This window comes from Scaptodrosophila lebanonensis, unplaced genomic scaffold, assembly GCF_003285725.1.
Source record: "Scaptodrosophila lebanonensis strain 11010-0011.00,11010-0021.00 unplaced genomic scaffold, SlebRS2 tig00000043-arrow-pilon, whole genome shotgun sequence".
In the NCBI taxonomy this organism is placed as follows: domain Eukaryota; kingdom Metazoa; phylum Arthropoda; class Insecta; order Diptera; family Drosophilidae; genus Scaptodrosophila; species Scaptodrosophila lebanonensis.
In genome coordinates, this window is record NW_022060545.1 from 647,773 (window position 1) to 672,144 (window position 24,372).

Genomic DNA, 24,372 nt, shown 5'->3' on the forward strand with positions numbered 1-24,372 from the left:
ATGTCGTCGTAACTATCTGCTACTTGAGAGTGTCTGTCTAGGCAAATGCTTCGTGCTTATAACATAGAACGAAATACTTAATTGAAGCCATATTTAGTGACAATTACACTGACAACAAAGCAAAAGTTAAAGCACATGCCAAAAATGTGTAATGTGACACAGTTTGCATAAAAAATAACAACAACACCAACAGCAACAGAAATAGCAATATAGCTAAGGTAAATCAATTAAAAGCAGCGAGAATATTAGATACACTTACATACACATTTATGTAACCAAGCTTTAGTCAGATTGTAAAAATATAGATAAATACTATACACTATTAACGCTTCCTCATCAATGACCACAATACATGGTCTGAGACTTTAAATATCAAGTGCCATTACTTGTTTTATGCTTAGCAGAGTATTTCTGCACACTTTTGAGTTTATTCCAAGATTATTCTTCTATAAAGCATTTCTAACCTCTTTCCCATACCGCTGAAATAAAGTTTGATTGACAGACACATTACAGAATTTTGCCCAGCTTTAGAACTTTATAATTGTTGATCAATGATTGTTGGCTAATTTAAATTAGAAAACGGTTATCACTTTTGTTTATCGTGCTGGGAAACCACTATGAAAAGCTAGAAAACCCGCTAGAAAATGGCAAGAAAAACAATTGTATATATCTAGAAAGCCCACTACTAAAATATATAGAAAACCCGCTAAAAATGGCTAGAAACGCCACAATAAAAAGCTATAATACCCGCTAAAAAAGAGATAGAGAACCCGCGGTCAACGATGGTTACCGATCCGACTTTCAAAAGCTTCTCTTTTCCGCATTAAAAATAATCCTGGAAAACCACAGGAAATGGCTATTTTAAAAATTAAAACCCACCAGGTAGGCATAAAAAAGCAGAAGGTTTTACCATTAGGATCGTGCAGCCAAGTGTTGTGAAATGCGACCAATAGGAAAACATCAAGTTGGTTTTCATTTCACAAGAGGTTGCCGATCTAACATTCAAACCCCTCACATAAGAAATTTCTCTTCAAAAAAGTTGTTTTATATTCTCGAGAATACTTGGCTTATCAATTGTAATCAAACCAAAGAATTTACTTCTAAGAAAGCGCTTTCGTAGTGTCGTTTCGCCACTATTCAAAGTTTGTTTACAGCACTTGCTGGCATATTTATGCTGCAGGATCTATGTACCTTATGGAAATGCTGTTTGTTGTTGTTTTCTGCATTACAAGCATTCAGAGTTTATGGTTGGGGCCAACCTTTTTATTAGGGTATAGGAACCAAGGCGCAAAATGTTGTTACACTCAGTGACTGAGTGATTGACGTAGCCGGGCCAGCTGTTGTTGTATTTGTTGTTGCCGTTGCTGCTTCGCTAGTCGGGGCTGGTGGTGTGGGCTGTATTCAGTCTTGCGAGTGACATTGAAGCATTTAGCGCTTTGTACTTTTCATGTATAACTACGCATGTTGTATCTATTAGATACATTTGGGCTTGTTGTTACATTGCGCACGGCTTTCTGGCTTACAACACCCAACGCATACATAATTAATTTATAAATTGTTAGACAACGACAGAACCGCCATCATTCGCTGTTATTCTGATGCTAACAAGAGTCGTTCCGTACGCTCTTTTGATGCTTATCAAGTGCGCGGGCAATTGCGGCTTTGGGATGTTGCAAGGGGGTGGTGGCGGTGGTGGTGGTGGTGCAGCTTGTCTGGCTGACAGCTGCCGCTCGCTTCGTTTGGCTTGCTTTGACAGCCGCCTCCCGGGCTAACGGACGGAGGTTCCAGGCATTTCTTTCTGGCCTGGCTTGGTCTACTCTGGCAAGCAGCCCATCCGACTGTCTCAATTAAGCGCAAATTGAATTAAATACTTTCGCATGTGAAAACAAAGAAAGCCAAACACATGCACGCACCAGCACACACACACACACACACACACATGCACACATGGCTACAGGAGCTGAAGATGTATCTGGCAGCAAGAATGTAGAAGATAGGAGCGAGCAAGCAAAGGAAAATGCTCGATAAAAACTTGCTGAAGAAGCTACAAAGCACTGGAGCACCTCGATTTGAGCTGAGTAGAAAAAAAAATCATCATCGAGAGAAAAAAATAGGCCAGGCGATATAATTTTATTTCACTTAAATGTGTTTTTATGGCTACACGCCGCTCTCCGAGCCTCAACTTGCACCGTGGTGTAAAGAAATTCGCAAACGAGTTCAACACATCTGAAAATTCTTATGCGATAAATTGATAATCTTTTTTTTATGTTTTTAATCTTTATTTAAGATCTGTCCTTGGTAGGACAATTTTGAAATAGTCTGATAATTTTTTTATGGTTTCGACGTGATTCCAACCGAGTGTCTACTTAGGAACAAGCTCACATTATAAATTGATAATCAAATGGATTGATTGCCACAGCATTTTATTAAACTGTTTTTAAAGGCACAGTTAATAATCAAATGTCAAATGTAAAATAGTACACTCTTTAGCCCTTAGGGTAAATGGTGTAGGAAAGCGAAACAAAAAAATATTAAAACCCTAAAAATTCAAGTCCCAAAACAATAATGTCAAAAACCTTGTATGCAATTCATTTTGTAATCGGGAGCCTGTTTTGCCACTTTGGAGGTCTTAGTGCGCGGAACAAACTGTGTTAAATAAGTATACAGATATATACAAGTATATTATTTAGAGAGAGGACAAGTTTTTAAAATTTCAGATAATCTCATATAATGATTTGAGAGTTGGAAGATGTACCACAATTGCCTAACAGCTTTAGATATAAACGACTTTCGACTCTTTTGCTGAAAAAGAAGCAAATATTTTAATTATTAGGGCGTTTTTCGATATATAGTAAACATTAAGTGGTAATCTAACTAAGTACATTGAAAACTATGGACACTTTATTTGGTACAAAATTTAATTACTATTTAATTAATTTTTTAAAATTATTTTTGCAAATAAAATAAGCAAAATAAAAATTTGTGATCTTGTAGAAATGCAAAACATTTTGTTGGTCTTAGTTTTCAAATAACTTGAAGTTAGCTGAGCGTAAAATTATAAAGCATGTTGTATTTCTGTAAGGATTGTGATTTTCCATATGGAGAGTTTCGTTTTCACAAATTATTTAACATAATTAGTATCAGAAGACTGCTTAGTTAAGAGGCTCTATTATATTAGGTAGATTTAGCTCGTCTTTATAAATATATTAATAGGTATATTGTAGGCTTTGATGCTGACCACAGTGTCTGAGTGAATACATACAAGTATTAGTTAATCGAAAATCAGTTAAATAAATATCAAATGAGTGAAATTTTTGGAAAAATATAATTAACCAGACGATTAAAGCAAAAAGCTTGGCCCACGGTGCACCACACACGTAACGTAAATCTGCAATGCCGCCCGAGACTATTACGTGGTTAAACGCACAATGTCCACAGAGGGGGCCTGTTAGGTTGGTCGGCCCCAGCCGGCCGCTTGCCTGCTTGGCCAACTGGCTGGCCAGTCATTCGCACAGGCACACACAATCAGTCTCAGTCGCTCAGTTGCTCGTTTGTCCCATCTCAGCATACACACGCAAACACACACACACACACACACAAACACACACACACACACAAACACACACACAAACATCGCATACACATTTACACCAATTCAATTTTTTACTGCCTTCAGAGCTGCGTCGCCATCGTCATAGCCAACGATCCACTTTTATTCCTCTGTAGAATTTTGCACTTGTTACTACGTTACAGCCGCTTCTCGCTTCGCTCCTCTTCTCTTCTCCTCTCTCTACACTCTCCTCTTCCCAAGACCCAGCACCCAGTTCCCAGTTCTCAGTTTCAAGTTCTCACTTCCCACTTCTCGGTATGGCCATGGCTTTTGTTTAGTTTTGTTTTGGTTTTGCTTTCCCTGCACGTACTTTCCTGGTGTGCTACGTTTTGTTACAATTTCATTCTATGCTTGTTTTTGTTTTGCTACGTTTTGTATTATTCGCCACACGCAAAACGCACACAGATAGCCACACTCACACACATACAGATAAAGAAAGCGAGAGTGGGAGGAAGAGAGCGACAGAGAGAGAGAGAGAGAGAGAGATGGGGCTGGTAGTTGAGTCCTTTGGCGCGCCGCGCTTTGTTGCCTTTTGCGCTGCCGCGTTGATTTCGTTTTGGTATTTTTTGCTCTTATTCTGTTATTGTTTTTTTCTTCTGTTTTGGCCCACTGGCTGGTTGGCTTAGGCTTTAATTCATTAGACCACAATCCTATTAAATCTGTAGGCAGCATCACAATTTCTTTCTTACGCTTAGTTTCCCCAGCCAGCCAGCCAGCCAGCCAGTCACAGCATCCTCAGTCATCTGCCACAAACGGACACGAGTACTCGTAGGTGGGTGCCATGGGAGGGGGGAAGCACTTTTGTTTTAGCATTTCAATATCGGCATTAATGAAAATGTGTTTCGGTACTTCAAACGGTTCCTAAGTGACTTTGGAGTGCACTAGTGTGGCATTGGAGCGCAATAATTTCATTGGTCTGTGATCTGTAAAGAGGTAAATAGTCCATGGTCCTTGGCTAGCAATTTGTATTAGTTGAAAGCACCGAACTTCTTTTTTTCACCTGTTATATCAAGTGTGGAATGCCAAACTGAATGAATAATGATTTAAGTTTCTATTACAAAATTAAAGAGTAAGGTTTGAAGATTGAAATCGCGGCAGTTTCTACGATGACAATATTTGTTCTGTCAGTAGATATAGTGTGCGATGATAATACTTCTTTTTTTCACCTGGTATATCAAGTGTGGAATGCCAAACTGAATGAATAATGATTTAAGTTTCTATTTCGAAATTAAAGAGTAAGGTTTGGAGATTGAAATCGCGGCAGTTTCTACAATGACAATATTTGTTCTGTCAGTAGATATAGTGTGCGATGATAATACTTCTTTTTTTCACCTGGTATATCAAGTGTGGAATGCCAAACTGAATGAATAATGATTTAAGTTTCTATTACAAAATTAAAGAGTAAGGTTTGAAGATTGAAATCGCGGCAGTTTCTACGATGACAATATTTGTTCTGTCAGTAGATATAGTGTGCGATGATAATACTTCTTTTTTTCACCTGGTATATCAAGTGTGGAATGCCAAACTGAATGAATAATGATTTAAGTTTCTATTTCGAAATTACAGAGTAAGGTTTGAAGATTGAAATTGCGGCAGTTTCTACGATGACAATATTTGTTCTGTCAGTAGATATAGTGTGCGATGATAATACGCACCTCATTTCCCCGATGGCTCAGTTCATTTATTTAAAATATCAACAAATAGTGCTGTCGATACAGATTACACCTAACTCTGTTTGAAAATAAAAAATTGTATATAGGTTGAACGTCTTTATTCCATTTAACATGATTCAAAATAACATATGATCCATGCCTTTTTACACGATTTTTTTAAACCACTTTTTCTGGAACCAATCTACCGTGTAAAAACAGAATTAGGTTTACTAATATAAACTTGAAATTTAAAGTCTAAAAAATAATATGCCTTTAGGCCAGCTACGTCCCGATTCACAGCCTTTTGATGTACACACATTCCATAACACTTCACGTCAATATTAAACAAAAATCCATTGGGGAGATATGTACTATATATCTAAAACAGATTTTAATACGTTTACATTCGATTGGCTATAGAAAAATCTTCGTATCAATAAGATCCTCATCTGGTAATAAAATACAAGTGATAGTTTTTCAATTTTATTTCAATACATTCAATAGAAATGTGATCGTAGTATCAAATGCTTCCCATATTCAATCATTTATAAATGATGTCCATACTATTTATAAATGTTGTTTTATTCTTTTTCAAGTCTATTAAATGTTTTCGTTGCATTTCTGACATTGTAGTGTTGCGACTATCTGGGAATTTGATTGTCTATCAATCTACTGTTTTCCAAGATATTATTTAACGGTCGATCTGTGTTGATGTGGGAATTGCTTTCAAACGAAATTCCGCTGAGATTTCACTCTGCCTGGCTTTCTTTCTGCTCTTCTTTGCTGAAAAAAAAAAAAAAAACGGGTGGCGTCGCTTACAAAATCCACGAAGTTGCTGTGACATGACAGCTTTTCCCTGGCTGTCAGGTTTAGTCCACGTTGTGTTGTGATTTCCGTTTCCGACCCACACGCACACACACAAACACACATACCGCTACACACATAAGCGTGTCGTTGTCTCTTTTACGCTTTTTACGCCTCGCACGTTTAACGGCAACGCGTGCCATGTGTGCAGCAACAGCAACAGCAACAACAATAGCCGTGAAATACAATGTAAAACACAACAACAAAAAAATGATGACACACACCCGCACCCACACACACACACACACGCACACACACACACACGCACAGCCATCAAAGTGAATACGTGTCGCCTGGCTATAATACCCACCCACCCACAAGTCAATAAGACATAACACCACCTAAAAATAAAAATCAAATTAAAAAAAATGTAGTGAGAGAGCTGGAAAAAACTTCAGACATGTTCCGCTAATAAATTCGTCAGCGTAATAATTTAAAAACGAAATGAGCGTGAGACGAACTCTAAGCAACAAAATCTCTAAGCGGATTTCAACATGCTCGTTGTCTTTATCGATGTGCGTGGCGCCGACTTAGTCCTCCTCGTCCTCGTTGTCGTCGTCACAGGAAATCAAAGCTTATCAGCGACAACGAGGACGACTGTTGTCGCGCTGATTTCGGTGCTTATGCTGCTGCTTTCTCCCTCCTTGCTCTCCCCATCCTCACTTATTTCAAGGCTTCAGGCTGCCAACGAACGCCACTGACAACGCCAATGCCAACGCCAACGCCAACGCCAAAGCGTTCTTCGCCTCCTTATTACATTGCATGACGTTGGCATTTCCAGTATTCGCTTTTGGGTGCTTCTCCCGTCATCACTTTTGTTGTTGTTGTATGCTGGGGGTGGTGGCGGTATTCGTTATATAGGGTGCTCAGATATGGGGGCTGCGATATGGGCGCATCGGTGTAGTAATCGCATTGTGTGGAAATTGATGTCAACAGGTTAATAAGATCTATATTTATGGTGCATGTATGTCATGTATGTGCGTCCTCCACACACGCATACTCGTCTACATACATATTTCCGCTTGATGTACACGTATGTATGTGCATGTGTGGGTTTCTGTGTGCGAGCGTGCGTGTGTGCTGGGGCAGATAAAAGATTATGGCAGTACGCGCGCCTCTGCGATGCGCTGGCTAAGTGGATGAGTTTATGATACACAATATGATTTATGTGTGTGCGTATTAGTGGATAATTTGGGGGTTTGTCTGGCATAAGCATGTCATGTGCTTATTTTACTAAATGTCAAGCATCCAAAGGGTTCTCTCACACAGAACTTGAGTTCGGCCTTTAAGCCAATTACACATTTTAAACATGAAATGGGGTGAAGATTACAAAAATAAATTTCCTTTTCTTTTTGTCTTTTAGTTTTCTCTTTTATTATTCAAATTCATTCGCTTAGAAAAAAATGCTAGGGCCTTTTAAATTTAATTTATTTTGGAATCTATTAATGGCATGAGTAACATTCCTTCCTCGCAGACTAATTTTAATATCACTGACATTCTGTTCGCAGTAAAGCTCAATTTTCATATTTTCATTTCAGTCAAATATTTCAAAAAAGAACATTTTTTTAAGCGAAATTCGAATTTTTTTAATCTAAAAAATTTAGCGAATTTTATAGAGAGGAGATATGGGCCTATTACTTACATTCCTCGCAGACTAATTTTAATATCACTGACATTCTGTTCGCAGTAAAGCTCAATTTTCATATTTTCATTTCAGTCAAATATTTCAACAAAGAAGAAACATTTTTTTTTAACGAAATTCGCATTTTTTTAAATTTCAAAATTGAAACAATTGTAGACCAACAGAAAAACGTGAATATTTCTTGCAGCTAAAAGCATTTTAATTTTTTTTTTTCAATATCAACAATATATCAAGTTTTGCCAACATGAAGTTCCCATAAACATATGTGTTTGTTGAACTTGGCTTTCACTTATTAATATAATTTAATTTTCATCAAGGAGTTCTCCAGTAAATGAAATCACCCATCAATATTATATGCCTAAGAATGTGGTGTTATTTTCAAGAGTTTTTCAATTATTTTAGGGATGTAGTATTGGAATTCATCAAGAAATAGTTATTTAATGCCCAAATAGAAGTAAATAAATGCTTGACACTAAGATTAGCCATTAGCTCCCAAATGTATGATTTTTTTTATCAACTTATAAATATTTAAATATAGAATTAAAATATAGAATTAAAATATAGAATTAAAATATAGAATTAAAATATGGAATTAAAATATAGAATTAAAATATAGAATTAAAAAGAGTTAAATAGAGTAAAAAAATTGTGCATTTACGAGTATGTATATACTATATTTCCATTTCTCTGCAAACAAGAGTCAGAGTTTTCATAACTTTGCTGTGAAAAGGCAATCTAGAACAAATGTCCTGCGGTCAAAGATAAGTGCTATAAATATTGAAAAAGTTTTTTCGTGCCTCTGCAAAAGATTTAATTGATAACTACCCTCACAATGCCGTGTAATTGTAATTACATTTCGATGAGACTTCCACCCACTGTCCCATTACATGCAAACTTTAATATTTTCTGTGACCATAAAAAATCAGTGCGAATATATATATGTATATACAAGTATAGTGTACGAGTAGGGGTATGAACAAAAAGCAAACTTTTTTACACTCCATTTAATTTAATTAATTTTCTTGCGTAATAAATTTTGTTTTTGCCGTGGCGCGCCGTCAGACGACCTCATCGCTCCGGCCCCTCATTGGCGGCAACGAATGATGACGGAGATCTGCGATGATGACGAGGATAGCGACGACGGCGACGACGACGACGATGTCGACAGTAAAAAGTTACGCGCTTTGTGTCATAAGAAAAATTAAATTTAAATAAAAAAAAAAGAACTTTAGATGGTGCTCTACCCCGGCCAATGGTTGAACAAACCCTCAGAGCCAGCATCATAAAGCAGAAGCTATGATTGACTTTTCCACTTAGGGAACGGGGCGTGGGGTGTGGGTTGAGGGTGGAGGGGTGCTATGTGTGGTGTGCAAATATGCCGGGCATTGGCAATAGGATCCGGGCTATCTTTAATCAATTTACACAATTTCCTCGTCATTTCCGTGACGCTCGCCGCAGCTCACAGAATACGGCCGAGCTTCATTGATTTGGTTGGGTAACTTGAATTGAACGCTTCTCTTTGAGCATTGCTTGATTTAGTTTACTTCAGTCTAATGCTCTCCGAAGCGAGCAGCACAAAACATGGCCCGAAACAAAGCAACTGACTTACTGCATAGCCAACGTTTTTGTCTATGGCCTGTTTTACTTTTTTTTTGGTTTTGTGTTGGTCCAGCGCATAAGATTAACATCTTCCCGAGCAGCAATTAAACATGTAGCAGACGTGCGGACAAAAAGACGAGCAAACGGATTTGGGCAGCAAAAAAAAAAACCAAAACAAAAAACTGAGCACACAAGCCTTGGATATTGATATACACAAAGGCGATGCCAAAGAGAATGAAGAGGATGACGACGACGTAAAGTCGAGTCAAAAGGCGTGTTCTGAGCCAGCAGCCGGAAGCGGTAGAGGCATGGCAAAAAGGCAACAAAGAACTTTATGGCTACGAGTTCCCGACTACAGATTACCCTGTCCCTCAATAGTTGCGCACTTTTAACCAAAAAATAATACACTATCATGGCAAATTCCTTGAAAATGTTCAATTCAATTAAAATGTAACACGAGGAAAATTGTAAAATTTTTTTTTTTATATATAATACTTCAATACTTCAATCAAAATAATATAAAATAAAATAAATTACTCGCTCTTTTTCATATAACAATCAAGACTACGAAATATGTCGCAATAGACTCGATTTGCGGTCAATTATTAAGAATGTTGCTTATTGTTGGCTTGATTGGAAACTTCTTCAATAAGCGATAGCTAAAATAAACATTTTAGTTTTGGATTTAATATTCATTTTTGAAAAAGGACTTTTTGACAATACGAGTAATTTCAAATACGAGGAAGAATATAAAAAGAAACTCTGCCTATTTAATTTTTTTACATTTATTAGTACTAAATATTTCGCTTCAAAGAGGTTCAAAAAGAAAGATGAGCTTCGTAGAACACTGTAAACTATTGCTTCAGCAGCAGCAGGAACCTTATCCTCGTACTACTTGTATATATATATATATGTATATATTCACAATATATTAACGATTTTCTAGATGTTACATACACGCTGACAAAATGAATATATCTGATTCGAGCATTTGGTACGAGTATGAATAAAATAAAAAAAAAGGGGGAGAGAAAAAACTTTTTCCTTTTTATACGTTCGATTTAGTTGTGTTTTGTGGGCGGCGCACATGACTGGAAATTATTTAAGCAGCTGTCAGCTTTGCAACGTCGCGCACGTCCCCACCCTATTGGAACCTCAACCGCGCCCACCTACAAATTGGCAAGCTGCCTTCCTTTTTGGCCGCCTGCTGCTGACTTGACTTTGCGCTCCACACAGACTGCATCAAGATAAAAAGCTACTTGGCCAAATAAGCGTACCATGAGATGGTGGGAAGGGGATGGAGAGGAGAACCCCATGAACTTATGGACAGGCCGTGGAGGCGTGGTGGTATATGGGTGCGTGGTGTGTGTGTGTGTGTGTGTGTGTGTGTGTGTATGGGTTAGTGGCTATGACTTATGTGCAGAAGGCGTCATTAGTAGGGTAAGCACGGGGCTCCTTAAATCAAGACAATTTACGGCAAGTTCATGTTGTACATGGAAGAAGAAAGTTCCTTTTTTTTCTCTCTTGCTGCATTTCAATCAGTTGTATGCAGCATTGGTAGGTGGGGAAGGGGAGTGGCAGTTGATTGCAATGGCCTATGGATGGCATTGCTGGAATGTAATCGGGTGGCATGAAAGTCAAGTTGAGCGCCTCAACATGTTGCTACTAAAAGGTGAAGTACTGTTTACACTGCTCCTGACACATGTCGAACTATGTCAATTTTAATTTGATGAGCTGTTGCAGGCAAGTGCAATTTATAAAGAAATGATGCGCAGAGAACATTGACATTTACAAGTATCGGAACGGTAGGCTGGAGCTAACTGCACTAAATGACTGAATGAACTTATGAGTTTGTTCGATGAAGCGTAAATTGCTTTGCCAATTTGATTTTCAATTTCAAAATGAAAAATTCACGAAAATCGGAGTCAAGTTTTCTCAATAAGAACGAACAAATTAACTAAAGTTTTCCATTTATGAAGTTGTTGGGGCAATTAAGCCAGTATATTTGGGACATAAATGATAGCAAGGAAATTTCTTCGTATAGAGAATTACTTTAATTTAGATCTTTAAGGGCCAGTAGAAGATTGGTTTTAAAGGTAATTATAGTAGCTATGGGATTCAGTTCAATTCAAGGGCTTATATGCAGCTTTCGAAAAGATGCGTGTTTGCTTTCCATGATTCTTGATCTTGAAGTAAGATTCTTACATTTGCTACCAGGCCTGTTAGAGAGAACTTTATTTGTGTGATATTTGACCAGTTTTTTTTTGCCTTCGCATTTTAATTTATTTTTGGCTGTTCTTTTGAACTTACATTTTTAATTCCTTCATATAAATCGTGGGTTTTATATACTATACACTGTGTAATAATTTGTGCAGCGTTAAGTACCAAATTTAATATTTAATCTGTTGTTGTGTTTTTTGTTAGTGCCTCTTTATTTATGTATTTATTTATTTTTTCTGTGTGCCTGCCGTTTGTTTTGGCGTTTATGCAAATTAATCGCCTTGTTAATTATATTGTGTTGATTATTGATTTCATTAATGATGTTGTGGTGCTGCAAAATTAAAAACTACTATTTATATTAACTTATTCTAAACACTTCAACATTTAAAGAAAAATGTATTGAGGAGAAAATCTTTAAACACATCGCGGCATAAACTGAAATGCTAGCTTGGACAATGTACAACTAATTCTGTTTTTACACCATTTTGATTTAACACGGTTTGAAAATTAAAAATGTTATATATGGTAACACGACTTTCTTCCCGGTTTTTTTTACACGGTTTTTTTACACGACATTTTTAGGAACCAAGTTATTGTGCAAAACAGAATCAGGTGTATTTCTAAATCACAAAATTATTATTTTTTGATAATAAACCATTTACTAATAATTTCACTTATGTAGAGTTGTTTAGTAAGCGCTGAACCCCGCAGTATATACATAATTAATGATTCTTCAAACTGATTGCGCGTTGTGTATTCTTTTTTTTCAGTTTATATTGATTAGTTCGTGAACTAATTAAAACAAAAATTTCGCACTAGTCGGACTAATAAAACATCGACAATGGGTCGGACATTTTTCTTCTTTTCTCATATAAATTTGGTCGTATAAATAGATATATGTATAATATAGGTGTAGATGTATTTCAATGTTCATATACAAATGACAAATATTTGTAATAGGATAAAGCCACTAAGGCATTCAATTTTTGCGAAAAATAATGCGCATATGTGCCACTATGAAAGTTAGTAGTGCTAAATTGTTAGTAAATGCTTCTCGTTTCACATCTTCAGTTTTTTCTTTGGACAAGAAATTAATTAAGAAATCACGGAATCTTTTTTAATCACCCAGCTTTGAGGTAAAAGGAGGTAGCAGCATCGTTTCCATTACCTGGTGGTGATATCATCTAGTATGTCTCTGTGCGACCTGACAGAGTGTAAACAGTGCAGCTCAACAGGCCAACAAACCGCAGAAGAAGTGCAAACTGTCCTCCAGACCCTGCCCCCCCTCCTGTTCCTTTCAGGCAATTCGTTGCAGAAAAGCGGAAAATCCGTCAGGGCAGCACGTGAGGCAGGCAACTGATGTTTTTTCCTTTTTCGTTGCTGCTGTTGTTGTTCGTTTTGTAAGCACTGCACACACATACACACGCGCACGCATACCAAATGCTAAGAGCGTAATGTATCTCACAGATATTTAATCTAATAAAAGGTTGGCTCCTCTACAGCCACGGCTTGCATTTAGCTTTTGACTAACGCAGCGGAAGCATTGGTTACAAGCTGGAAGCAAAAAAAAAAAAAAAAACAAAAAAAAAAGAAAAGGGAACGGTATGTCACCCCAGCAGGGTATAGAACGGCGTCTGGGGTTAAGAATGGACCCGCACTCACACACACATACCGACACACATACACAAAGAGAATGAAGCTCTCGGGACGGCACGCACGGCATGCGACAAACTGCGTTGGCGGCTGTGGCTGCGGCTGCGGCTAAAGTTAAAGTTATTCCCCTTTGCTTCTCAAAGTGCTGCTGCTGCTGTGTGTGAGTGTGTGTGTATCTGTGTGTGTGTGTGTGTGTGAGTGTCTCCCCTTATGTTTGGGGTGTTTGGGAATTTATTTATTGGCGCAGCGTTGCCACCTCTGGACAACATTTTACGGGCGGCTTTATGCACCTGCAGCGACCGTCGAGTAATGGGTTAAATAAAAAGCCAACTACCAACTGCTGTGCAGCGGGCGTGTGCAGAATACAACAACAAGAACAACAACAACAACAACAAATACTATGTTTTAACTGCGGCTTTAAATGCTTAATTGTAAAATAGTTTGCCGCTAAGCTAGTGCAGTGTCTCCCACCCAGGAAACGCCCACAGTTCCTGCTACTTGTTATGCCATTTCATTTAGCTGCTTTTTCTGCACTTCGCTATATTAAGAGGAGTTGCCATAACTTTGTGGCACGGTTGGCAACGCGTGGCACAACTAAGAAGAGTCACTTGTATATATATATTGTAAAGAATAGTTTGTATAAAATATAAATAAATAAAATTGGATTCTTTCCTGCTTGTTCGTGTGAAAACTTCTTAGACCGTACTCGCGTACAATAAAAATGTGATGAACATTATGATGGACTGACAAGTTATATTATGTACCCGAATCTGCAATTAACAATTATGATTTATAATTGAAAATACCATAAAATTCTAGAAATCTTAAGTAACATTTTTAAGTTTTCCTTAGGATCTTGATTGCATATACATTTTAAAAATCAAATGCCATGTTACTGACAAGACGAATACAAATGGGTCTCAAATAATCTAGAAAACCCGAAACTAATTATATTTCTTTCGCTTAATCTACAATATTATTATTTATAGCTAACAATATAATAATAAAATATTTACTCCTTTTCATTTTGAATAGATTGACTTAACTTTTTAGGGAATAGCTTAATTTTTAAAACATCATCATTGTCTGTTATTTTTATGTTTTTCGTAGGCCTGCACATGTTAAAAATTAAATGCCATGTTACTGACAAGAGATATATAAATGGTTCTCATATAATCAAGAAAACCCGAAACAAATTATATTTCTTTCGCTTAATCTACAATATAATTATTTATAGCTAAAAATATAATAATCAAATATTTTACATTTTGAAAATATCGACTTAACTTTTTAAGGAATAATTAAATTTTGAAAACGCATTCATTGTCTGTTGAAGTTCGGGTCTTTTTGTTTTTTGTTTTTGTAGAGCATTTCCGTATCGTCTTTAGCATAAGTGCCAATCATTGCTTGACTCGTCTTGTTTGTCTGCCTCCAGCTGGCTATATCCTTTTCGGGCAGCAGGCAAACCTTATCCAACAACTTGGTAATTAAAGCGAAATAAACTGTGGGTGTCGGCAGCAGCAGAAGCAGGAGCAGCAGCAGTATCCTTGCAATCCTTTAAATGTTTGTCTAGCTGTTGGTGTCGTATCTTTACCCATGCCGGCTGCCCAAGGTCTCCTTATCCCCTTGCTACAATTGCTTCACTCTACTCTCTGCCCCCGCAACCATCTCTCGCTTATATAGTATATCAGGTTATGGGCGTGCCCTCCATAGTTGTTGTTACTGCTCTTGTTGCTGCTGCTGCTGTTGTTGTTGTTGCTGCTTTTGTTTGCCATTCATCGTCGCTGGCAACATCGTCGCAGTCGTACTCGGAGCACTCTTCTTCGTCCTGTTGTTGTTGTTGTTGTTGTTCGTACAACGTAAAATTAATTTGCACAGCCGTTTTTCATTTCGTTTGTCGCTTCAATGTTTAATGTCTGTGTGTGTGTGTGTGAGTATGTGGGTGTGTGTATGTGTGTGTGTGTCTGTGTGCATAGCGTGCGTTCCTTGCATATTTTAGCTAGATTGCATTCATTCCAAATTCATCGCCTCCTCTCCCTCCCCTTTCCCCACCCCCCACACTTCATGCTAACCATGCTCCAACACTTCTCCATTGAAAAGGCGCTACAATCTTTAACGCTCCGTTAAAGAGACAGAGACAGAGAGGAGTGGGACACGACAAAGCACGACACGTCTAAAGGTAGATTTATATTACTGGTCTAGTAGTATAAGTATATAGGCATGCCCTGCCACCTCGACGCTCACGTAGAACGGCATTTAATGCGCTGCCAGCAAATTTATAACATTTTTAATGCAAATTTCTATAAAATTAGCACAACGCGTCGCAGAAGGAGTAAATTTCTTTTATGAACAAAAGGCAAAGCCGACGCGACGCAACGCGGCAAACGTCTTAAGTGGACTCATTACAAGGTGCGGGCGGGCCAGGGCCTGAACGGGTCAAGAGTAGCGGCCATTAAATTGAATAGAATGAAATGGGGAGGAGAGATTTCTGGGCATCTTGGCTTTTGTGCAGCAGCTGCTTTTCCCTTCCCCCACCCCCTACCATTCACTCATTCGAGTCGCTTGCAGCGAGCTAAGCGATTTTGTTTAGTGCGGCTTCTTCTCCTTTCACAGCTAGCCATGTTGAAAACGCTGATGGTCTGAAGGGCTTATGCGTTTATGGCGTTTGTTAAATAAATAACAGTAGAGTTTTCTTGAGCAAGTGCTAATTGGCCAACAAAGTGTTAACAAGCACTAAGTCCATAGACGGGCTCCATTGTCCATTGCTGTTGTAGCTCTTGGGTCCACTTACATTCGCAGAATATGGTCAAGTGTTTGCTTTTCTTGTGCAAATAGTGTACAAAACGGCACTTGAGAAATTTTTAAGCTAACCCTAATGTGACGCAACACATTTGCCCATAGAGTTTTGGGGAGTGCTTCAAATAGATGTCATGCAGAGTCAATATTATGGCAGCGCTTAAATTAATAATCAACACAGCCAACGAGCTTACTTTTGATAATAACCAAAACAAATAATAAAGATCACTTTATGAGTTCTGATCGTAGCATGATATTTTGGATATCTTTTTAATAACAAGCTACAAATAATTCTAAACTGGGAAGAATTTCACAGTCGAGCAAGTCCGATAGAGATATACCCTGTATTATATGCGTTGTTAACAACGCGACTAGAAGAAAATAGAAGTCGCTGCTCTACTATAGTTTATGGGCGTAGCGCTAGAGTAAAATTTGTTTGTTACTTTTTTTTAGAATCAAGCACATTTGAGGAAATCTAAGTTAAAATTAAGGAGAATTATAAATTAATTAATTGCTGTGGAATTATGAACAGTGTTGTAGAAACTCTGCAGCGGAGAAAGGAGGGGGGGAATTCAAAAAATGAAATAAACTAGTATTGCCTAGGGATTGGGAGCGTCTACATACCAAGTAGGATCAATGTGGGCTCAGCCGCTTCGGAAATACAGACGTTCATACATACGAACAGATAGACAGACATTTTTAGATCGATTTGTCTATAAATAAGTATAAAAATAAGAAGTTTTGCCTTTAACAGTAGCAGAAAACTCATTTCCAAAACGCAGTCTATAAAGGTACTAACTAATATCAAATCAAATGTTTGTGGTGGGCCGCATGGAGGCTGTTTGTGTAGGAATATTACAATGCGGCATATTATACGACTGTATATAAGTTAGTGAAGAAGAATACATTAGATTCCCAATTTAGGTCTCAAGCCGGCAACTGTTTTCCAATCGTTCAGTCAAGAGTTTCTTCATTTATTTAAAAACTGGTTTTTATACTGAATAAAATTTATTACGGCTCCACTTAAAATAAAAATAATATAAAAATATTGTTAAAATATTGCAGATAACTACACTTTAAAAAGGAACCTCCAAAGAAGTCTTTATAGTCGATATTTATTTTTATTTAAGTGTAGAATTCTTTTTGGTTTTTTGATTGAAATTAAACTTTTTTTAAATTTCTCTAATTTGTATTTGTATTTGCATATCAAAGAAACCATACTAAGTGAAAATCATCAAACATTTGTCATAATTTTAATTTAAACACAAAATTAGGTAATTGTCCAACCCAGGACAAAATAAACAATATAAAAAGTACATTAAACTATATCACATTTGTGGTGGGCCGCATGGTACTGATGTATTCATTTTCCTTCAGACATTTCAGCGGACATAACGAATGATTTGGAGCAGAAAGTATATCAACAATAAGTCAGTGACGACGCGCAAAGGTTTTTGCAGTCATATATTCTATGAGCAAAGTAAGTAGACTTCATAATTTATCGAGTTTATAGTTAACTTCTCAGATTATGTTGTAAGAATTGAATTCTCATGCGAAGCCGTAAAAAACAAGACAATCAAAAGCGGCTAGAAATAAAAATGATAAGTTATTTTTATATTTTTTGGGGAACTACCATAGCCTGTCATATAAATGTATTTGCGCAACAAACCAGTTATGACTTTCGTTCTTTGAAATTAACATGCTTATATAAAACAGCGAAATGTTTCGAAGGCCATTGACCATTTCTTATTTTTATCTTTATTTGGCGTAGACAAATGCAAAATGCCTAAACAAGTTTTTGTTGAAGTGGGAATCTAAAGCAAAGGGATATAAACCTTATACATACTTGACCATATTTATGCATATTCGGATTCGTATGCGTATTATCAATTTACAATGTTAGGCAGCAGCCACTTATGAACTCTCAGACGTGCTCAGGTCTCTGCCATGGAAATGATTGCTAGTCCCTTTAATATAATTTGTAAGTGTGTGTACATTGAGAAATAATCAATAGTCTCTCTAAGCTGCTTCAAACCCTTTTTCATTATTTTATTTTATTATTATTATCTTTCTTTGGTGGATGGAGTAAAGAACCCAAAACCATTAAGCAGACAAACTCAACAGGGGCATCAACACGCGCATTATATTTGACAAACTCCCATGCCAATTCAATATTACGAGTACTCGTATATTATCGGCCTGGGTAAATAGAAAAACTTCTGCGGCGATGGAAAATTGGCCGCTTAAAAGCGAAAAGCGGAAAGCTTTCATTCAATATTTCATTTTATGATGGCAGCAACCAAAAATAAACCACTTGACCAAAATTACACCTCTAAGCGAATCGCAATAGCCTGACGCCCAGTCATAACTCCTTCAGAGTGCTCAGGCATTGGCCTAGAGGATGGGAGATGGCGATGGGTGGCAGAATGTGGGGTGGTGGGGCAGCTATGTGTATGGCCACAAAGTCGTGTGGCAGCCACCAAAAAATTTATAGACAAACTTGTGCCGGCTCACACAAGCAGAAGTAGATGCAGAAGTTTTGCTTGAATATAATATTCATAAATTTAATCCCAACAAACACTTTTCGTGTATTTCGTACGCTTTATTTTCTGTTTTCGTTCAGCTCTGAGCTCTCATCTCTCCCCCCTCCCCACACCTGCTTAGCTCGGTTGGCTTGAGTCGGCGCGGTTTGTTTTGGTTCTTGCCACGTTTATCACTGAGGCGACGTCAAGTATTCCACTTTTGCAACATTTTCCGGCTTTCGTTTCGTTTTTGGTTTCGATTACGGTTTGGTTTGGTTTGGTTTGCATTTTTGCTTGCTGTGTTTTCTTTTTTTTATATCTTGTTGTTGTTGTTATTTTTATTCTGCTCGTGGTCTTGGCGCAAAAGAAATAAACAAAATAAATAATTCATAATGCAAATAGGCAAAACACAAAAAGACGGTGGCGGCGTCGACGACTACGGCGCTAAGGCAACGAGGAAATAAAAGCAGCCGCAGGCATTGCCCGACCTCCAGCATCGATGCCATCGTCAACATTGCTGCAGTTACCGCCTTCCTGCTGTCTGGGAGGGGAATGAGTGGCAGACTCCCACACAGAAGATACAGACCCAGACCCAGATCCAGACTCAGACTCAGACTAAAGAACTTGGGCAATCTGTGTTGGCGGTGTGTACATAAGCGCTTTTGAGGCGAAAGGATTACCAAACGAATCAGGCAGTCGTCCTTTATGGTCTGCTTTGTTGTTGTTGCTGTTCGCTTACTGCATGGGGCTTTTGATTTGGCGAACCATGCCAAAGCACAGCAGAACCAAAGCTACTGGGTTACTACAACCCCTCCAACCCTCTGCCAACAGAAGCTTGAGTTACACGACCGTGGCCATCTGCGCTGCGAATGCGGAAGATGTCAAGTGGAAGTTGTTGTAAATCGTTGAGGGGCACATATTAATACACTGAGAGAAATATTCAAATTATTGATAATTAATAATTTCTCTAAACAAATTTTAATTCAAATTTGTTATCTAGCCTGACAAATTAGTTTATCGCATTTATTTATAATTTATTTTTTTCTTACCTCATCCAATATTTCCAGGGCGTGGATAATTTATTAAAGTGTACAAGCTGGATTTATTTTGACACATAATGTAGTGGTGTTGAATGTCAGAGGGATCTGTTGCATTCGCTTGCCTTGCAGCTATTACTACAGCGTATTTATAATAATATATAATATAATATAAGAATTTCATTATTTTTGGAAATTCTTCAAACAAATTTCAATATGTATTTTCAATCGCATTAAAAAATTTTGCTGAATTTTTGTCTTCTAAAGAATATTGAGGCGAATTCATGCAGTCTCGTTAATTTATTCTATCCGACCTATTATTCTATTAATCAGAGCGTTTTTCAAAACATAAATCGTGTTTTACAAATAAAATAGTCTTCAAAAGCAAAACAAATATATATATTTTTTTTTGCGGTAGTATTTATGTATCGAATCTTCTCTCTTAGAGATTAACGACAAGTAAGCAAATGTGATTCTTATATATTTTTTAAATTAATTACAATTAATTATTTAAAGTGCGGCCCAAACTTTTATTACTGGGTGGGGAAATGTCAGCTTAAAATTTATATCTTTACTTTCAACTATATTTGATTATTGTTTTCAAAACTATAATGATATTGTATGTATGCCGTAATTGTTGGCTATGTTGTTGAATAGCATTTCAAGGCTTAAATTTAAATAAATTTTAATTTAAATATGAAGAGCTTATTTAACTTACTGCGCAAGCCAATAAATCGGCATATCGAAGTTTAAATTTTGATGATGCTCAACTTATCGGTATCTATACCAAAGACTTATTTACTTAACATTTTTGGAAATAGTGGTAAATATTTTTCCACATAGTGTATTTTGCTTTTGGGCACACACTTGCACACACACACATATTATACAAGCTTATGGCCATGTAAAACTAAGCCACGGTTAAGGGTTTTACGGCTTAAAATAGTCGAGCAGCCACGGCAACAACAAAAAGCCAACGCGGCATATATTAAATAAAAAATGTAAAATCTTTGGGGCATGGGGCGGGTCGGGGGCTAAACTAAAATAATCAAAAAGTGGAAAGCAGGTGGAAGCAAAGGCAACAGCAAGTGTAATCGCCGTTCTACACACACACACACACACACACACATACTCATATATAGTATAACACACAACATGGTATGGAAAAAAAAAATGCAACAAAATCGGATTAAATGCGCCGAACTTAAAACCCGCCCGTGCTCACCCACTGAGAAGCAGAAGCGCAGAATAGGGGCCAAAGCCCAAAGCCAAGCTACTGCCTTATGGTTGGTGCTATTGCTGTTGGGTTGTTGTTTTTGTTTTTGTTGCACTGGGGTGCACTGTTAAAAGAGATACAAATTGCAACAAGACGGTTTTTTATAGTTCAACGATGGATTTACGATGTTGCACGACTTTGAACTACATTTGTCGAGGTTGATCCGTTGCTAAAAGACGTACCGTAACGTTGGTTAACTTGGTCGCTGGCTATATTGCCGCAGTAGCAAAAAGAAAGCAAGAGCCGGAAAAGTGATAGTCTTAGGTCATGTCGATGCTCTGATACCCTTACAAAATCTCAGTCTTTAGCATCGATAAATATAAAGAAGGAAATAAATAGAAAAATCTGAGTATTATACAAATATTTAAAATTGTTGATAACAAATTAAAGATAGGTTATTAATATCGTTATGCTATTTATTATTTACTATTTATTTATCATTTAATTTATTCTGTAGTTAGTCGGTCAACTCCATGTATCCAAATGTGAAATAATATTACATAGTTTTTATTACCGATTAGCCTGAATTGAATTTCAATACAAACTTTCTTGTGTTCTGTTGTGCAAAGCACATAATAATTTAATGAAGAAACCTAAAAAAATGTATTGAAAACAGATTAAGATTGCTCTTGAATTTATAAAAACAATTTATTTATTTTGTTGCGGATTACATATTCAATTTAACGAACAATTACACACATTTCCACCTTGAATTTATGTTTGCAAAAATTAATTATCGAACTTTGTTTTGAAAGGAAGGACACTTAACATTTGTACTTAATAGAAGACTTTTCGCAATTCACCAACTATTGACATATTTGGAGTTTGATATTGAAATTTTAAAATCTACAATGCATTGATAATTTTAAAATGGTAATGAATATTTCGAAATGTACAAAACGCGCTTTCATTCGTTTACAATAATTGGTTAGCGATTGGATTTGAGTATCTCTTAGCAACATATAGTGTACGAATTACGATACAAGCTGGCTACTCTAGACAAAATATACTATATGTTCTGAGAGAAAAGAAGTGCATTTGTGTGGGTTGTGTGCACAGTTTTGTGACAAACTTAAACTACTCTTTTGATGCAAAGGGCATAAAAAGGAAATTGTCTAGTTTGTTAAACGGCTCTTTGGGTAAGTATGCGAGAATTGGGGATGGGGTGATAAAGTATAGGGAGAGGGCGGTATGGGCAGGGGTAGGGTAGGTTTCTGCCACTACACTTGCCTGTGCGTTCGACCGTTACGGCTGTTGATGGCGTTCGCTCGTAAAAGTCGCAACTTGCCAAGGCAACTCAGATGAAGTACATAGTAGATGCATGGCCAGGCGCCAGTTGCAAGTGCCATCAAAATGGCGAAAAAGGCGCACATAATGCGGCCATAAAACGGAGTATCGTTGGATGGGCGGTAGTTGGGTGGTGGTGGTGGTGGTGTGCAACAAAATTGCAGCAACATTCTAAGCCATTTTACGGTCACACTCCCTGGGCGACGTGACGCGGTCTCAGGCTGGCCAAGGAAATTACGGATTCAAATTAGCGGCACTCAATCTCAATCTAAGTTGTGCCTGGTTGCCTGCTTGCCTGTTTGCCTGTTTGCTGAAGTTGCCGCTGCTACTGCACTCAACCGCCAACTAATGCATTTTATGCCGAAGTAGTTTCAACTTACCGCCCCTCCTCCCCCGCCCACTCCTTCATGGCACACTTTTATGCAATTTAATCAACTTATCGCGTAAAATGCAAAAGCACTTGCACTCTGCAGCCCACCGCCCACTGCTGGGAGAGCTCCTTCAAAGTAATCAATGATTTTTTGAGTTTTGCATTAAATTGCAAACTCCCCACGCACTCACACACACAAACGCACACACACACACATGCACAGCCAAATGGCGCAACACTTTACTCATTGGCTCTGTTGCTTATTTAGGGCTAATTAAGTTTCATTTAATGGTTGCCTGGGTAGTTTGGTAGGCCACTTTGCCGCTTACAGCTTAGCAATGGTTGCTGCAGCTCTCTTGCCATTGCCGCTGATAGTTGCTTAAAAAGAGAAAAAGGAATTCCAAATAGAAAAATGCCAGGCTAACGTTTTAACTTTAGAAAAGTTCTTTAGTGAGGAGGGGGCTGCCACAACTGCCGCTTGAACCGCTGCTATATAATTTAAGCGTTTTAGCTGAACTGTACAGAACTTTTAAAGAAAATGCGCACCATGTGTTGTGCCAGAGTGTGTGAGCTTTGAGCTATTTTTATTGGCTGTTGAATGTTTAATTGCTGATTAAAGTTTTGCGTTTTTGCCAGACAAACACACGTTATACTCCTTACCCCTTACTCCTTGCTCATTGCCCCGCTGCCGCTTTCCCACTTTTCCAAAATAGCATTAAAACTTTCTAAGTAGATTCAATTTTTAGCATTCTCTTCGGTTTTGGTTGCAGGGTGGGCTTGCGCACTGGCAATTAAATTAAAAGCAATTACTTGCCTTTTAGACGTCAAAAGACGCGCCCGCACCACAGTGCGTATGCGTTATCAATTTTTGTAAATTGATTTGCAAGCAAATATTGCCCCATTTATAGCCTGCCCTGTGAACTGAAGCGAACTTGAAGGGCAGGCTTAGGGCTCGGGCATTTTAATTAGCCGCGCAAAAGTATCTTAAGGAATTCAACAGAAAGCTTTTGCCCTCTGTGATGAAACTTATTGGATTAATATTGACAGGCGTCAAGTTCATGCTTGTCAAGCTCCGATTGTAAATGTTTACGACGCATGTTTATGGGTGACTTACAAAATACTTATGGCAACTCCCTGATTGAATTAAATTGCATATTACTTGGGCATATTTATTTTATTTCACTGTTTACTTTAAATATTGAAAACGCACATTCTTTTTACTGACGTTTTTGTGCGTACATTTCAATAGATGAACGATAATATTTTGAGCTTACTATATATTTGTTATATTCGTAGAACAAACAGCCATTTGTTTTCAATTCAATTCTAAGTGCAATTCTTTTAAATGGTTTCAAAAATGAAAGCCAATATTTGGTATTCACATTCGGAAGCTAATATTTTTTCTAGGTGTGAGAAAACTTAAGAAAGTAATATAAAGTTAAGTTAGAAATAGAAAAAGGTATTCAATAATTCTAAAAATGCGACACAACTGGAAGTTTAACTTTCTTCATTATGTTAACGATCTACTTAATTAAAATATTGGTCCGAAACCGGGCACTTCCAATTACCATTACCCAAAAATGTTGTGGAGTGGAGGAAAATGAGCTTTTCATTCTTTAATTTGTTATACTTAGCAATAAAGCCTTATGCCAATATTTGGAAGAGAGGAGAAACAAACGCTATTGTTAAAATCGTGTGCTGATTGAACTGCAGTTTTATTTTTCTCTGTCCATATAAACATAATGATTTTTTAGATAAGTTGAACAGAGAGGTCTAGCTACAGACAATTGAACTATACTATTTTTACTTTCTACAATAGAGTATCACAATTAGTTCCTTCACAG

General features: G+C 37.4%; 1 protein-coding gene across 2 annotated transcripts in view; it reads left to right on the top strand.

Annotated features, from left to right (window-relative positions):
• LOC115623215 (Ig-like and fibronectin type-III domain-containing protein 1) overlaps positions 1–24,372 on the top strand; it is a 152,444-nt gene that overhangs the window by 32,555 nt on the left and 95,517 nt on the right. For both annotated transcript variants that reach the window (XM_030517456.1, XM_030517455.1), the window contains exon 2: positions 17,414–17,516. In XM_030517456.1, the coding sequence (XP_030373316.1) occupies positions 17,508–17,516 (9 nt within the window). In that variant the 5' untranslated portion in view covers positions 17,414–17,507. The remainder of the gene's footprint in view (positions 1–17,413; positions 17,517–24,372) is intronic.